Here is a 17,564-nt window from a genome sequence, read left to right as displayed (position 1 = left end):
GAGGGAAGATGTAGAGGGAAGTGAGGGGCAGATGGGTCTCATCAATATGGGAAGGGAGCCCTTCTAAGAGAAGGAAAACTCCTCTGATATTTAACCTCCGCTATCTGGAGTGGAGTCCTTAAGACAGTTGGATGGCACCTAATACTGGCAACTCCTGCAGCCAAGCTGGTGCCAAATATATTGCTCTGCTTTCCTTTGGACATCAGTGAGGCAGAGAGGGGGTTCTTGTCATCTGGACAACCCAGGACCTCCACACACATTGCGCATCGCAGGAGGTCACTTTGGTGCTGCAAACAAGACAGGTGGATACCAGCAAGATGATTTTGGAGAGAGGAGGAAGATGATGATTCTAAATGGCGTTTTTGGTTGTGAGTTCTAGGGCCAGCACGTGCCATGAGGCTGCATCAATTCATCTGGAGGGAAAGGTTGAGTGCTGTGGGAGGCATTGGCCCCACCGTTAAGGGCAAGGGCACAGGTGTGCTGCTGGGTCACTGAGAACAAGCAGCACAAGCAGAATTTCCCACCACCACCAGGCCAGATTTTGCAAAACTCCGAGCATTGCTGAGATTGGGGGAGAGCGTGCATTTATTTTGCGGTAACCTGTTTGCAGGTCAGGATGGACGTGTGATAAAAATGGGAAAGAGGGGAGGCTCTGGTTTCAGGCAAAGGACCTAACCCTTCTCGGAGACATCCTGAGCGTTCAGAGGTGGCTGGTGCCCATTGGAGCTGGCAAGGCGGAAGGCAAGGAGCCCAAACAACAAGAGGCTCCAGAACCAATGACAGGCAACTCACCCTAATTTTGCCCCCATCCTCCTCCTCCTCCCTCCTCCTCCCTGCTAAGTTCTACAAGCGCAACTCTTGATATTCAAGAGGGGGAGGAAACTGGCAGGCGGTGCCACCCCCTGGATTGGATAAGTAAGAAGGCAGGCAGGTGGGAGCTGGCTAAGGGCAGGTTGGTGGGACAGCGCCCCAATCTTTCCACTGTGAGGACTGAGCAGTCCCCCCCCCCTCCACCCGCGACCGAGAAGAGAGCCGGCGCTGAAGCAGTTAAACCCTGCGCTGTTGCTGTCGTCGAGTCTGGCTCTTGGAGCTCCGCAGGAGAGAGCGGGCGCAGGCAGGCAGAGCGCGGATCTTGGCGCTGGCAGAAGAGGCGCAGCAGCGAGCGAGCGCTGCTGGCAGGCGGACAGAGGGACGCGCGCTGTGGCTAAAGCCGGTGAGTAGAGGAGCCAAGGCGCCAGGCGGCGGGTGGGCTGCCCCGGGGTGGGCAGCGGGCCAGCGCCAGAGAGGTCAGCGCCTTTGCCAGCAACTTTGGCAGGACGAGCTCCGGACGCGGCGGGGCAGCCGACGCTGCCAGCCAGCCTCCCCACCGCCGAGCTCCAGATCCGCGCAGGGAAAGGGAGGCTCTCTAGCTACTCCGAAAGGAGACACGTGAACGCTAAAGGTGTGGATGCGTGAACCGAAATTCCAGAGACGTGGCGTTGAACATGAGCACAGGGGCATTACACCCATGCCTGCCTTTTTCTCTTTTTGGTACGTGGGAAGAGCCCGCAAACTTTGTGCAGGTGTGTTTGTGGCAGCATGGGCGTCATCTCTGTGCCTGAGCAGTTGTGTTAGCCTGATAGAAGTGTGCATGCAGGAAATTGTTTGTGTATGAGTGTGCATTTGGGGTGCAGGCACCAGTGAGTGTGTAAATGCACACCTGGAGGATACTCCCTGCACTACTTTTTTAGACAGCAATGTTTATGTGTCAGCAAAACTGTATTTGCACCATAATGCGTGAATGACAGAGCGTTGGTAAGAAGATACCTACACTGGCTTCCTGATAGGCTTAGAAGGAGCAAAAGGAAGCACACCAGTGTTTGCACATCAAGGTGTTCATTCTTGGATGTGTGTGAATAAAACCTCTGAGGAAAATGACATGCAACAGCCAGGAAATGGGTGCATATGCAAGAAAATACACACTTCTGCCTGAACATTTATTTACCATTTGGGTGGCAAGGAGGTTAATTCATAGCCTGATTGTTGCTGTATTATACATGTTAAGTAACTTTGATTTTATGCTTGTATCTCACAAAACATGCATTTCTCTTTCTGGACAATAACAAAAACAACTAACAAGCTTATTAACTGCCCATGAATGTGGGAATGTTTACGGAAGTGTGCATCTATAATCGACGGCGTTTACACTGAGGAGTGTGCTTGTGAAGCATGCACACACATGAGTGTGCCCCCACATGTGCATGCATATGGGACTGCATGCTTCTGAGCATCTCCATGCACTGGCAAATGTGGGTTGTATGTTTTGCGGGGGGGGGGGGAGAGAAACATGCATCAAAAAGTCTCCTCGCCAATCCCAGGCACTGACAAGCCGAGGCACCAGCTGTGCACAATTAAGTAAGTCCTTGGCCACAGGAACGCCCCCAACTTCCTTCCCTTTGGGGGGACCCCCTGCTGTGCTTTCCACTTGCCATGGGGTGTGTGTGTGTGTGCAGGGTCAATAATTTGGAACTTCCCAGAGCCCAGGAAATAGTTGCCAGAGAAAGTGCTGAGCTCTGCTCCGACAGAATGGGCAGAAAGAAAAGCCACAAGGATGTATCATAGAATCATAGAATCATAGAGTTGGAAGAGACCACAAGGGCCATCGAGTCCAACCCCCTGCCAAGCAGGAAACACCATCAGAGCACTCCTGACATATGGTTGTCAAGCCTCTGCTTAAAGACCTCCAAAGAAGGAGACTCCACCACACTCCTTGGCAGCAAATTCCACTGTCGAACAGCTCTTACTGTCAGGAAGTTCTTCCTAATGTTTAGGTGGAATCTTCTTTCTTGTAGTTTGGATCCATTGCTCCGTGTCCGCTTCTCCGGAGCAGCAGAAAACAACCTTTCTCCCTCCTCGATGTGACATCCTTTTATATATTTGATACCCACGTTACTCCCATGACACCCAATACTATTTTCTATAGGAAGTCGCTGGTGTGCCAAACGCCACAATGACAGTCCACTGCACTACCGGTTCTGGTTTGGGGCCTCAGCAGCAAGCCTTAAACAGGGCTTCCCAGGTTAGAGAGGCTCTCCAGTTCAACCCCAAACACCAGGTGGACTCTGAAGAAAACAGGCTTCTCTTCTGTCTTCTCCAGTTTATGGGGAAAGCCTCTAAAGATGTCGCCCTGTTCATCCTGCTGCTCCACCAGCCTCCAGTGAAGGGGAGAGAGAGAGGGAGGGAGCTCTCAATTGATATGACCCAGAGTTCCAAAATGTCTGTGAGCAATTGGACGGAGATGGCTCAGGCAGAGACACCTGACACAGCTAACTGCCAGCATGCATCGTGGAGGGTTGGAATCTAGGTGCACCATTGCAGCGATAGGTGCTCACGACTTTCTGTTTTTAATTAAAGTGTGCATACGTGACGAACAGTTTGTGCAAATGCGTCACATGGAGACGCAAGGCTACCTGTTGCTGGGGAACAACAGAGAGTCCTGCTACATCAGACCAAAGGACGTTACAGCAAAGGTCTAGCAGGTCACATGAGCAAAATACAAGCTGGTGCCCATCCAACCCCATTGGATGGAAGGGATGGTAAGGAAAGTACCTGCAGAGATCAGGTGATGGTTTGTGTAACTCCCCTTATAACATACACAGAGAAAAATATCAAATTTCCAATTGCAATTCTTAACAGATATCCAATGTTTTGTTTAGCATCTATCTTGAATTCCATCCAAATCAATCTACCACACCTTGCAACTTCCTTGAATTTAATCTACATCAAACTGGCCATTATATCCAGCATAAGAACTCTCCTGGATTGGGCCAAAGACTCATTTAGTCCAACATCCTGTTCTCACATCATCCAACCAAATACCTCTGGGAACCCACTAGCAATTCACAAGTGCAAGGAGCAATCTGGATCCAATAATCTGTTTAGAAAAATAGTGCATAATATCAATCTAATTGGTTTAGGATCTTGGTGCAGTAAAGAAAAACAATTTCTTGAAAATACTCCTCGTTATTATTTACCTACTTATTTCTTCCCTATTTTTCATTTAGGGGAAGTGAATCTGACACATTTAACTAAGGACCATATCCTACTTTGCCATTCAATAATTCCCAGTGCTCAGCTACCAAAATTCTTTATGCCAGTAATAAGAAATATTTTAATTTGATATCCCAATCTGATCCTATTCATTCCAGATACCCTAATAAAAAAGTTATAGCAAAGAGTCTTGTGGTACATTAAAGACTAACAAATCTACTATAATATAAACTTTTGTGCTCTACAAACTACCATCAGATGATTGTATGTTGAAGTGCACTGTAGCCCATGAAAGCTTATGTCACAATAAATTCATGAGTCTTTAAGGGGTGATAAAACACCTGGCTGCTTTTGCTGCAAGAAACTAACATAACTATCTTTCTTTCTGGAGAGGAATTATAGGATCTACTGAGATTCCCAAACCTGTTACTTCTTTGATTTTTTCCTCCTTTGTGTTTGTGTTCATAACTCCCGTATAAATGGACAATTCCACTAGGTAGATGGTGTAGCAGTTTTTTTGACAATTACCATAGCGGCACTCCAAAGACAAATGAGAAGATACATGTTTCAGGCCTCTGTGGAGTCATAGACCATTTGGCAAATATTTCATAATAATTGTCAGTTAAGCTAATGTTTGGTATGACTGGTCTGACATGGATCAGAGCTCCATTGCATCCTCACATTTTGAAAGGTTGCAAGAGAGACTCTGCTCTTGCACTCAGTTGTGATGATTCAGAACGCTCACGTAAATTGACTTCACCGTCTCCGACTCAATCTCAGCCCTTAGTCATGATGCTTATGCGGAGCATCCAAATTCAAGGGCAGTCTACCTTTGGATACAAGTTGTTGGAGAACAACAGCCAGGGACCACTATGCCTTCATGCCTTGTGTGCTTCCTCAAAGCATCGTGCTGCCATCCCCAACCCGCATGAAAACATGATTCTGGCGTAGATGGTCTAATCCAGCACAGCTCTTCTTACATTATTAGATATCTCCTGATTTCTGAATGTTTGGGATGTGGCTTGTCAATTTACCTACCCTGTGTTTTTTATGTATCCTTTAGGCAGCTGCTTGAGTGACCTTGTCAGCACATTTCCCATGGCAAGGTAACCCTTTCTGCCAGTCTGTGAGCATCACACAAAGACCCCGGTGCTGCTGTGGATTGCGGTTTCCACTCGTGTCTAGAGATCCAGCCTTGCGTCAGATACAAGAAGACGTCAGGGTATCCTCTGGTAGATCTGCCTTGTGAAATACGTGCCCTGTCTCCTGTTGTGTCAACCCAAGATCCAGAAATCCAGGGGACTGCCAGGTTATTTCTGCTCTTGGTGACTTGGAAAAAGAGCCTCGTCTCTCTCCCCCACACTCCTGTCCTCCTCCCCAACCTGCCCTGTTATTGTCTGAAGTCCCGAATACCAGCAAAGGCCAGAAGACAGGGCCATCTCCTCCCCCAATCTCTCCAGGGAGGGCGCCAGGGCACATACGCACCCAGCCTAGATCTGTGCCAGCAACAAGGGAAGCTGAGTGGGATCTGGCATCCGGGTGAGAGGAAGAAGAAGGAGGCAGCAAAACACAACTTGTTAATTTGTAGGGAGAAGACAAACTCCTTTAATTAGCTCTGCTTGGCAGCAGCCAAGCAAACAAGAGGCAGTGCCTCCTTCAGGCTATGTTCCTCAAGCTTCTGGGATTGCATTGACCACATAGACTGCAGACAAAACTCAGCAGTCCCTTGGTAAGTGGCGACGCCTCAGGGCTGAAGGTGAGCCAGGCTCCTTGGCTGTGCCGTAAGCCGCCCTGCAGCCAACCCATCATCACCGGAACCCAGATCTGGCTGTGGATGTTCCTGGGCACCCAAGCCCTTGAGCCACTCTTCTCTGCTGCCTCTGCTACCTGCAGCTGTTGCTGAGCGAGGGCCCTCCTCCCTGAGCAGGATGAATGAGTTACTGGACCCAACCTCCCAGGCCAACCTGGGCGTTGTCTCTGCCACCTGCGTCTCCAAGGTGGAGCTGCGGGTCAGCTGCAAGCACCTGCTTGACCGCGACACACTCAACAAGTCGGATCCCTGCGTGGTGCTCCTCATGCAGTCCCAAGGGCAGTGGATGGAGGTAGGCAACAGGCTCACGGGGAATGGAAGGTCGGAGTGGGGAGGCAGGCAAGGCGGGCTGGTGAGGGATGGGAGGATGGTGTTGCTAAGCAACCAGGTTGGTTTCACCTGCTGCCCTGCAACCATCTTCAGCAGGCGCAGAGCGGAGTGAACCAACTGCTGGTGCTGGAAGCACAAGGGGCCACTGCTGCAGGAGCCCTCCCCTTTCTCTCACTTCTTCTTCTAGGCATTATTTGAGGTATATCGGGCCCTATGCTATAGCTCACCATCTTTTAGCTCATCCTGGTCATGAAACTGACTCAGGGCACCCTCCTCCAATTTCCACCCATATAGAAGTGCAAGGGTGTATTTCTGAGAAGCGTTTTTGATGGTGGTTCTGCTTTTACGGACCTGTAAAAGTCTGAGTATAAGCCTTTTCTAGACGGACTGGCTTTTGTGGACCAAGGTTGAGCTAGTGGAAGGGCAGGGCTTTCAAAATAATGATTTCAACTGTTGAACTGGATCTCACTGAGCTTCTAGGAAGGAGAGGCCTGAATGGGTTTTAGAACGAACGAGTGATTGAATGGATGGATGCAAACCTTTGCAATCCCCATTGCCTGGATGGTTTCACTTGGACAAGGCTCATGAGGAGAACATGGAAATTGGAAACTGGCCTGCCCCATTGAACTATAGAGCAGAAAGATGGATTCACTGTTTGCTTCCAAAATGGCAGTTCCCAGGGTGTGGTGCTTGCTATGCAGACGTGTTTCAGCCACCACATAGGCTTGTAATGGTTGAATTCCTGTCCATAGATGGGAACAATTGTAGGCTACTTCATAGGAGTGTGGTTTTGTGTGTGGGAGGATCAGAGGGCCACAAAGGGCTGGCCTTGGGGAAGAGGGGAGGTGGGACATAGCCCCACTTCCAATAGCCTTTCATTAATTGCCCAGGTGTCTTGGTTTTACAATGCCCAGCACAACTGATTTGGCGGAGATTCATCAGACAAATTTTATCATGTTTGAACTCTGATTGCCTGATTTGCACTCAAGAAGGACTATTTCCCCCTCCCCACACACTATAAAGTTCAACTGATTAGTAACTTAGGGCTGTCACTTGATTAAAGAAATCTTACTCAGTTAATCCTATGAGATTTAGTTAATTAATCTAGCAATTAAAACTGCATATATTTTCATGTGGGTAAAACCATATTCCTGAAGCAAAATGCAGACGTTTTTAGAGGAAGGATGCCTCTGTTATCTTTGCAATGTTTCCCCTCTTTTCTATGAGAGAGTAAAGGCAGGGCCTCTTTTAAGAGGGTACCAGTCATCTGCAGTTTTTACTATTTTGTGTGTGTGTGTCCATCCGTGTAATTTTAAAGCAGGAGCCTGGTTAACTGGGGGACACTTTTTAGTAATTTTAATAATAATAATAATAATAATAATAATAATAATAATAATAATAATAATAAAGCTAACTGATTGGTTAAAGATTGTAATAATAATAATAATAATATTTTATTTATATCACTCCCTCCCCAGCCAAAGCTGGGCTCAGAGCGGCTAACAACAGTAAGAATAGCACAGTTTACGTAAAATCACAATCAATTAATTGAAATACATTCTAAAATCAATTCATTCTACAATCAATTCAGAATCAAATTAATGGCAGCCATTGGGCTAGAGTTCTTTGAGGATTACAGAAGAAGAGGGTCAGACTGTGCCTTGGCCAAAGGCCTGGTGGAACAGCTCTGTCTTGCAGGCCCTGCGGAAAGACATCAAGTCCCGCACGGCCCTAGTCTCTTGTGACAGAGCATTCCACCAGATTGGGGCCACGGCCGAAAAAGCCTTGGCTCTGGTTGAGGCCAGCCTAACCTCCCTGTGGCCCAGGACCTCCAAGATGTTTTTATTTGAAGACCGTAAGGTCCTCCGTGGGACATACCAGGAGAGGCGGTCCCGTAGGTACGAGGGTCCTAGGCCGTATAGGGCTTTAAAGGTTAAAACCAGCACCTTAAACCTGATCCTGTACTCCACCGGGAGCCAGTGCAGCTGGTATAGCACTGGGTGAATGTGATTCCATGGCGAGGGATGTAGCTGTATAAGGGACATTTTGTCTTCCTTCATAAATGCAGCTTGGCTCACTCTGGAGCTCTGCGCTTGGCTGGCTCTAGCCTGTTTTGTGTTGGCTCTTAGCTTGCTATGGCAGACTGGACTGCATATACCTAATATGCAAAAACCTCTATCTGGCCCTGGGCACACCCCATTTCAGGCCACACCCCTTTTCTCCAGGCCACACCCATCACTGACCCCATTTTGGCCATGGAGATTTTTTTCTCTCTGGTTGTGGAGTGTTCCCATAAACACTGATAACGACCCTTGTTTACCAGGATGGAGGACCAAGAAGGATGTGTGAGTGTGTAGAAACTAGCCTCTTGTACAAAAGTAAAATCTGCATTTGTTGCTCTGCCTACTTTTGCCTGTGGCCCCACCCACCACTGGCATGTGGCCCTTGCTAAGTCACCCAGAAGGGAATGTGGCCCTCGGGTTGAAAAGGGTTCCTCCCCCATTGCATAGACCTATGCCACAGGTTGTGCCCCAAGGGAGTCAATTTGATGATGGTCTTACCTTGCTGTGGTGGTGCTTGAATGTCAAACAGCTCCAGTATGTCTTTTTACCTCTTCCTATTCTCTGGCAAGGGACGCAGGTGGCGCTGTGGGTTAAACCACAGAGCCTAGGACCTGCCGATCAGAAGGTTGACGGTTCGACTCCCCGTGACGGGGTGAGCTCCCATTGCTCGGTCCCTGCTCCTGCCAGCCTAGCAGTTCGAAAGCACATCCAAGTGCAAGTAGATAAATACCGTAGGTACCACTCCGGCGGGAAGGTAAACGGCATTTCCGTGCACTGCTCTGGTTCGCCAGAAGTGGCTTAGTCATTCTGGCCACATGACCCAGAAGCTGTACGCCGGCTCCCTTGGCCAGTAAAGCGAGATGAGCGCTGCAACCCCAGAGTCGGCCACGACTGGACCTAATGGTCAGGGGTCCCTTTACCTTTTTTATTCTCTGGCAACTCCCAGCCTAGAAGGGAATCCATTGGGAGATGCAGCAATATAATGGAAGGGTCTTTCTGGCTATTCTGCTCTCAAGCACATCTTTGGTGAGCGTTAATGCATCTCTGTCAATCTACTGAGTGCTTTGTAAGAGTTAAATACAAATGGATCCCTACTGAAAGCACTTAACTGATGCTGAAGGCAGGAGCACTTCTGGAGTAGCATGTGCCAGGCATTCTTACCCTTAGCTTCCATTGATGCTGGTTCCTGCTGGCTGTGAACTGTCAAACTGGGAAGAGGATACCAGTCCCCTTCCAGCCTCAGTGGCTCATTTCTAAGATCAAGGCACTAGGGAGGCCCAAGTTTGCCCTGGACAGCATCCCTGGCCTTTGCTTTCCAATAGGAGATGACGGGCTGTGGCCACTCAGTAAGCAAAATGCATTTGCATCACAAACTCACCTTCTCATCTGCTTAATTATTTACAGGTTAAATGTGTCTGGTAATAAACCAGAGATTAAAAAAGCAAACAGTTAAAAAGAGAGAGGAGATACCAATAAATGCTATTAAAATCTGGAACGTTTTCTATGCAAAGCTTGAAGAATGCACATTCATAATGCTTTGATAAATGGGAATAGAAGAATCTGCATTTCTAATTAGTAGTTAGTGATGATAGTGACCTTAATTATTTCTTCAGCTGTTCACAATAATTTAAAATGATAATGATAAATAATCTCATAAATGAATAGAACTCTGTCCCCACAGAGGGGTGCATGGCCTCTATGCTATAGATTTTTAAACTGATTTAGAAACCATGCCTTTTTTTCTGCTTCCTTTTCATAAAGGCTTTCTTTGCAGAGCTGTTACAAAATTATAGCTCTGCTTAGCTGTTTTTGTTAGTCTTTGTAACTGTTCTAAGCTGGCCTTTTATAATAATTGTCAGTGCTGTTGCCGTTGATTATTATTTTTTAAAAGATAGTATTTATTTATTTATTTATTTCTGATAATGTGAGCCACCTTGGGACAGCAATGCCCCAAAATGCAGCATGTAAATAATTTAATTAATAAACGGTGTTATGGTTGGCATCTGTCCATCTTGGGAGACAATAAAGAAGTGCGCCTTTGGTGGTGAAGTCAAACTGCTGGGGAGTTACAGCACCTGCTGTGGCTGTAGAGACTGATAGGGGAAAGACATGTTTTGTTGCAGCTGGGACCGATGAAGGGGTCTGGTTGTGCTGCTGCAGATGCACCAAGGCGTTTCTTCTGTCTGTGTTCATCTCAGTAGTCATTCCTCTTCTGGTCACTGCTATGGCTGCACAACGTAGTGGGTAAGGTTCATTACAACTCCTAGAAGAGATGCAGTCCCTCCTTGCCCAGAGGACCACAACTGCATGAGACCTGGTGTGGGGAGCCTTGGGAAACTATAAATCCCATCAGCCCCAGCAAACATGGCCAATGGCCAGGGACAATGGGAGCCGTTGATCAGCAAAATCTGCAGGGCAAAAAGTCCCCCAGACCTGCATTAGATGGACAAGCTGCCTAGAATTTTGAAACTCTTCTCCCTGATCCCAGAAGCGTGGAAAGTTGGTGGAGATTATTCAGTGAGGTGAAGGCAATGCCCTCTTGATGTGCTCTGAGGCACCCTTCTCCATTATCAAGTCACATGCCTCAGGAGTAAGCCCTGACATTGAACAAGGAGATGTTCTGGGACTAAACCATGATTATTTGCGGCTTCAATTCCAGGTCAGCTCTGAGGCATTTTCCTGCCTGAGCTAAGGGCAAAGTGGTCTGGACCCTCCCCAACTCCCAAGCTGCATTCCAAGTAGATAAACCAATTGAAAGGGCAGTTGGATCTTATTCCAGTACTGCACCTGAGGGCAGAAGGCAGGTTTAAGACTCCTGCAGACGATCTGCTTCCTCAGCATTCATCCTGATTTGCCAGCACAAAGCTTATGTGGAGGTTAGACTGTGTCTGGTCTTTACTGAAACGGTTTGCGGAGAGGTTATACAACCATAAGCATTCACCCTGATTTGCCTTGCATGGTGTTTACACGTCTTCCTGCGGATCATTCATTCAACATCCCACACTTCTCAGTGCATTTCCCTGCCCTTTTCTTAACCACAAAAAAGTCAGTGTCTTTTCAAAAGGCGGATTTGTTTCACCGGGGCAACAGAGCACTTTAATCTGCTTTAAATGCACAAGCCTACAGTTCCGGCATGTGCTTGAATTCCTCCTGCAAAATGCTGACAGCCTGGAAGCGGACTTAGGGTGCAGAGGGCAGGCTGCATGGCACCCACAGCTTTATCCTCCGACACCTTCCCTGAACTGCCTGCCCTGCTCCATCAGCCACCTGAGACAGCTACCTCACTCTGCACAATCTTGATTATTATCTCTTGGAATGTCCTGGGGAATGAGGTTGGTTTGGTTTGCCCTGCTGCCGACCCTCGGGAGGGGGGCTTCTGAGGAGTCACAGCAGTCAACTCCTGGGTCACGACACCTGCAGACAACTCTCTGCTCACTCCCTCACCTGGGCCTGTTGCCAACCACTTGCTGCCTGCAATCTTCCTTTCCTTCCTTTGTGCACTTGCAAAGGAGAGGGAGAACGCCTGGCTTTCTCATTGCTCCCGGCTCTCAGGCTGATTCCCTCTCCTCACTTCCCGGCACATGGCTCTTTTGTAACAGTTTCAGGGTTAATTGCCTGTAGCTTTAGATGCTCGTTATATGTTGGCACTGAAGGCTTTCATCCTCTGCATGAATCGCTGAGCAGGCAGTGGCAATAGAGGCCAGGCAGGTGGGCTAGAAGAGATGGACAGCCAGTCCCTTGAAACGTCCAAGGCCCTTTTCTCCATCAGGGACTTCTGGGGTTGGAGAAGACGCTTTGGCTACCCATTCCAGAGGATGTGCTCGGGCTGATGGACCTTCTGGCTCAGCTTGCAGAGGGAATGACAAGAGCCACCAGGCACCCCAGGGCATGAGAGCAGGTTGCTGGCACAGGGCATAAGACAAGCCCGGCTCCTGAGTAAAGCCAAAGGGGGGCCATCTAAGTCCAGCATCCTGTTCTCACTGCAGGGCCAGATCTACTGTGAAACGAATGAAGTTTAAGCTTCAGAGCCCTTAATCCTGGAGGGGCCCCAGACGCTGAAAAAATGTGGTGTCTAGTTAAGTCACACAACTCAAAACAACATCTTGAGGACACAAAGCTGGGAGAAGCTAAAGGGTCATTTCCAGAGGGGTAGCAGCTGTGGTAAGTCAGTTGCAATGAAGTGTCTTGTGGCACCTTGAAGAGGATGTGTTTTTATGACTGCATAGACATTAATGGACTCCATCATCAGATGCAGGAAGTGTAGCCCTTCAGTGCCACCCTATTCATTTGGGTCTGAATGGAGACCATGCCTTCCTTTCCCACTAGAGATGTTAATTCACTCAGCATTGCCAAGTGGATTGTTTTATCGCCTGTCTCTGCTGTTGTAAAACATCACTCTGCTCATCTCACATTCATTCTGGCTCTAATTGAATTGTCACTATGTGCACCTTTTGAATTTCATTTTCATTTGGCACCACGAGCCTTTGCCCCCCTTACAAACTAAGTGCTTGCTTGCGCGCTCTCTCTCTCTCTTTCTTTATGTCTGCAACTGAGAATTATGCTTCATGGTTCTAATGAAGTGGACCCCGTAAAATCCATAATAAAATTTGCTGTTCATATTCAAGGTGCCATAAAACCTTTGGGAGTTTCCCCCTCCCAAAGGGCATGCTTACTATATTTGCAGTGATTAGTAAGGATCCAGGTGAGGTTTGGGACTTGAGAGCTCCTGGAATTCTTTGAACTTTCATGTCCTTCTTGCCTCTCCAAAAGGGGTTTCTTGTCTGCTACTAATTTGTGTAGTACCCTGCTCACGTCCTGCAACTTCCATGGCATCATGAACATGGAAAGGGGGAAATGTTTGGGGGATTCAACCCTATTAAAATCTATTCAGTTGCTCACAGCTGCTACATCAGTCCCAAAGGATCCATTTTCATCCGGTGTGTGGTAAAGAGTTCTGTGATACCCCAAAGCTTGCACAAGAGAAATCTTTCCAATCCTGTGCATGCTTTTGTGCATGTGCACATGTGTCCATGCACGCCAGTACTGTATAGAGCTTCCTTCCTTAGGGTGTCTCATTATCATAAAAGGTTGGGGTGTCAGGTGCAGTAATAACTAGGCTAGCTCTGGGTGCTCTAATGTGCCTTGATTTGCAGCAGGGGGTTACCCTGCAAGGTTGGCCCAGCCCTGCAAGCCCAATTGACTCAAGATGGGGTGGTGGGGAAAAGCCAAAGATGGTGGTGTAAATCAGTTCTGCGGGAATGTGATTTCCCCCCCATTGGGAAGTGGGCAGTGGGCTCTTCGAGAGAGGAAGGGAGCTTGCTGGATGACAAAGGAGGCCTCCTGCCAACCTTGGGAGCAAGCAGGCCAAGCCCTCATGTGTTCCACAGTGATAGCATTCTTCCCACTAATTCTCTCTTCCCTTGCAATTTGCATGATGAATGAGGGCTGTTAAAGCTTTCTGGATTGCTCAACTGCAGGGATGCACACACACAGTCCTCAGCTGTCCCTTTTCCTGTGGGATCAGACTTTACTGCAGTGATAAGCATAGTTGCTCACAGTGCACTCTTCAGTCCTCCTAGCTAGGTCCCAAGCAGATGTCATGCTATTAACAAAGAGAATTTGATCAAGGTTGCCAACTGACCAGGAAAAGAATTGCCCCAGCTGCTCCTGTGCCACTAACGTTGGCTGGATCAGGTGAAGCTTTTATGACATGGAGGTCAGCGCTGTCTCCTGTTACAATCTGCACAAGAGCACATGAAGCTACCTTTTACCAAGGAAGACGACTGGTCCATCTAACCCAGTATTGTCTACACTGATGTGCAGTGGCTTTCCAGGGTTTCAGGTAGAAATCTCTCCCAGCCCTACCTAGAGATACTGGGAATTGAACCTGGGACCTCCTGCATGCAAGGCATATGTTCTGCCATTGAGCTACAGTTCCTGCTCTTCAGATTAAGCTGTTTTTAAAGGCACAGGTGCCTTGGTAAAAAAAGTTGGCAACTGCTAAGCTGTGGGTCCCCAGTGCAAGGTCAGGGGAGACATCATTGGCTGATAGAAGTGTTTTGGTCAAGGGCAGAAGAATGGAAGGTTGCCAACAAGCTGGGTTTGTTCGACAGTTCTTAAAAATTAGCAAAAATCAGCTGTTCTGCCTCCACTCAATTCCTGCTTGTAGCAGCCGTCAACCAACGTACTTGCCAACTTTTGAAAATTCAAAAGAAGGCAAATTAGCATGCAGTCCTAGACATGCCTACTCAGATGTGTAAGCACCACAGAGTTCAATGAGACTTACTCCCAGGAAATTGCGTATACAGGATTACAGCCTATACACATTTTCCCAGGAGAAATCTGTCAATTTTCTCGTTTCTCCTTTTTTTTCAATCCTAAATTCAGTTATCCACACTTACACATCAGTTTGCAATTCATTAATTTTTCTAAGTCACCCTGAAAATTCTGCAGCCATTGCTTTTGACTCTCAGGCATCCCTTGAAGACCCTTTTATGCCGACAGGCTCTTGTGGCAGTTTAACTATTATTTTTTATTCAGTCTCTTTGATAATTATCTGTATTTTTTTAAAATGTTGATTGCTGTTGTTAGCTTTATATCCCACCTTCCATTCAAAGAGCTCAAGGCGGAACAGTTGCTTCTCCTGCTCTCCATGTTATCCTCACAACAACCTTGTGAGGAAGGTTAGACTGAGAGACTGACTGGTCCAAGCTTACCCAGTAAGCATAATGGCAGGGATTTGAACCCTGGTCTCCCAGGTCCTAGTCCAATGTTCTAACCACTCACCACACTAGCTCTCTTTATGCTTTAGTGTTGTACAGTGCCCAGATATTTTATGATATGATATAGCGGTACAGAAATATGCCATAAATGCTGGAATGGTAACTCCAGGATTGCATGGTTTGAGAGCGCCTTGAAAATGCCACTATTTCGCAGGAAGGGGGGGCGGTTGTGATGTGCATACTGGAACTTAATGTTTGTGCCACTGAAGCAGATGAAAAGGCTCTGTTGCCCTGGTGCCACAAATCTGCTTTTAAAAAGAACTGACATCTGTGGTTTGGAAGAGCAACTGGGAAATGCATTGAAACACGGGGGATGAACAAAGAGCTAACGGCAAGACATAGAAGCACCAAACTAGGATGGATGCAGGCCAAGCTAGGATGAAGGCAGGATGAAGGCTCATTGTCATAGAACTTCCCTGCAAACAAACAAGAATGAAAGCTCAGTAAAAACCAGCTATGTTCTCCCCCCCCCCCAACTTAAATTTTTATTGGTTTTCATCAAACCAGCTATGTTCTAAGCTCCACTCAGGCTTTGTGCAAGCAAATCAGGATGAATGCTCAATAAAGGAGGAGGTCATCAGGAAGAACCCTAAGGACCACAGACCCACAGCAACACTGCAAGACATCCTGAGGTGAGGGCACCAGACAGCTGCCGTGAAGAATAAAACACTCCAGCCCTCCTTGAATAATATAGATCTTAAGATTTGCATTAATACAGATCACACTCCTCATGAAGCCTAATTGTGGGGTTGGGGTGTGTGTGTCTCTAAACAGCTCAATTTTACAGCAGCATGGCCTACGTTATAATCTCTTTTTTAGTGTGTGTCATTATCCGTCATTTGTAAGTTCTGGGTCATGCGTCACCTTCTTACCAGACTGACAAAGTTGCTGCACGAAAGCTCTGCTATGTTTTTTTTAATGTCTGAGCTACCTAGCAGCTAAGGTTTAGCAGAATCACATAAATTCTGGTCTTGAATGGATCTCTGCTTCAGCCTCTCTTCGTTCTACAAGGCTTACTTTAAATAAGCTTAGTTTCAGAATAGTTTCCAGAGGGATGCCTAGCCCAAAACTGTGCCAAAAGGGGCAGGGGGGACATAATTCAGTGGTAGAGCATTTGCTTTGCATGCAGATGATCCCCGGTTCAATTCCTGGCATCTCCAGGTAGGGCTGCAAAGGAAACCTGAAATCCTGGAGAGCTGCTTCCAGTCAGTGTAGGCTAGGGATGGGGAACCTTTTTAACCCAAGGGCTCCACTCAGTCCTGGGCAATCTTCCAAGGGCCACATGCCAGCAGAAGGTGGAGCCAGAGGCAAGCAAGATTAATGACCAGAGTTCAAGAGCACATTCCATCCAGGCAAAAAGCAAAAAAGGGCTGGTGGAGGTATAATTAGGGGGGGTGTATGACATGAGCCAAATCCCAAGGGCCAGAGAGAGGGGTTGGAGAGCTGCATTTGGCGCCCTGACTCACGGGTAGGAAATACTGAGCTAGCTGGACCACTGATCTGACTCAGAGTAAGGCAGCTTCCTATGTTCCTCTGTCCCAGCATGGCAGAAGGCAATAAGCAGCCTGGGCAGCCCCAGCCTCAGCAGAGAAGCGGTGCATTGCAGAACGAGAGAAGCCAAAGTGAGCCAAGCCACCAAGAACTGCAGGGCAGCCAAACCTAGAAAAGCCTCCTAAAAGCTAGATTTTTATTTTTATTTTTTATTTCAGTTAACCCTTCTCAATCCCAAATATATGACAGGCCATGAGCAAAATGTGGCCCACCCACCTGGTCATTCCTAAAGAAATTTAATTGGCAGCAAGCAACACCTCTCATGACTCTTTCATTTAGTCTAGCAAGCTGAGCTCTGGAAAACGGGCTCTAATTGCCTACCACATTGTGAAAAATCCACAGTGAAGCGGAAACGGAGCCGAACAAAGGCTGAATTAAGGGAGCCGCTTTCAGAGGGAGGGAAACCAGCCTGAAAGTTGTTTAGGAGGAGGAGGAGAGTTGTCCAGTCCTAACTTTCGCCATCCCCTTCTCTGGCAGAGGCCCAGTAAGCCAGACTCGGCCTCGATTCTGGGGAAGAGCTACTTTGAAATGTGACGACGAAGAGACAATTATAGCAGAGCCAGAGAGCATGTGATGCTTTTCATCTGAGATCGCAGCTTTGTGTTCTTTCGTATCAATAGATCCAAGGCAGCATATTCTGAAGCTTAATCCAGTAGATAATGAGCCAGCTATGCACACCCACTTCTTTGGGCAGTTGGATCCATATTGTTCGAAATGCACCGTCCATACCCTAATAAACATGTCTGCCTTTGAGGTGCTACAGGAATCTTGGCTGGTTTCACTGCAACAGGGCAGCACAGCTGCTGCCTCTCTGCAAAAGGTCTCGTGTCTTGTTTGAAAGCTTCCCAAGGGCATCAGGCTGGCCTCTGCCAGAGAACAAAGCTCTGGTCTAAGTGGATCTTTGGCCCAGCACAGCATGGAAATGTCCTGAAGATCACCCTGCGAAAGGGACAGGTCTGAGCGGTGCTGAGCATAGTGAAAGTCTCCCTTCCTGGAACA

At 47.6% G+C, this 17,564-nt stretch overlaps 1 protein-coding gene across 1 annotated transcript in view; it reads left to right on the top strand.

Annotated features, from left to right (window-relative positions):
* The first annotated feature begins 874 nt into the window (after positions 1-874).
* The window catches only part of CPNE7 (copine 7), a 40,863-nt gene continuing 24,173 nt past the window's right edge, over positions 875-17,564 (top strand). The window contains exons 1-2 of the mRNA XM_083513683.1: positions 875-1,213; positions 5,093-6,131. Of these exons, the coding sequence (XP_083369809.1) occupies positions 5,958-6,131 (174 nt within the window). The 5' untranslated portion in view covers positions 875-1,213; positions 5,093-5,957. The remainder of the gene's footprint in view (positions 1,214-5,092; positions 6,132-17,564) is intronic.

The sequence above is a fragment of the Podarcis liolepis genome, assembly GCF_965112155.1.
Source record: "Podarcis liolepis genome assembly, chromosome: 7".
Classification (NCBI taxonomy): Eukaryota; Metazoa; Chordata; class Lepidosauria; order Squamata; family Lacertidae; genus Podarcis; species Podarcis liolepis.
This window is presented reverse-complemented; position numbering and strand designations above follow the sequence as displayed.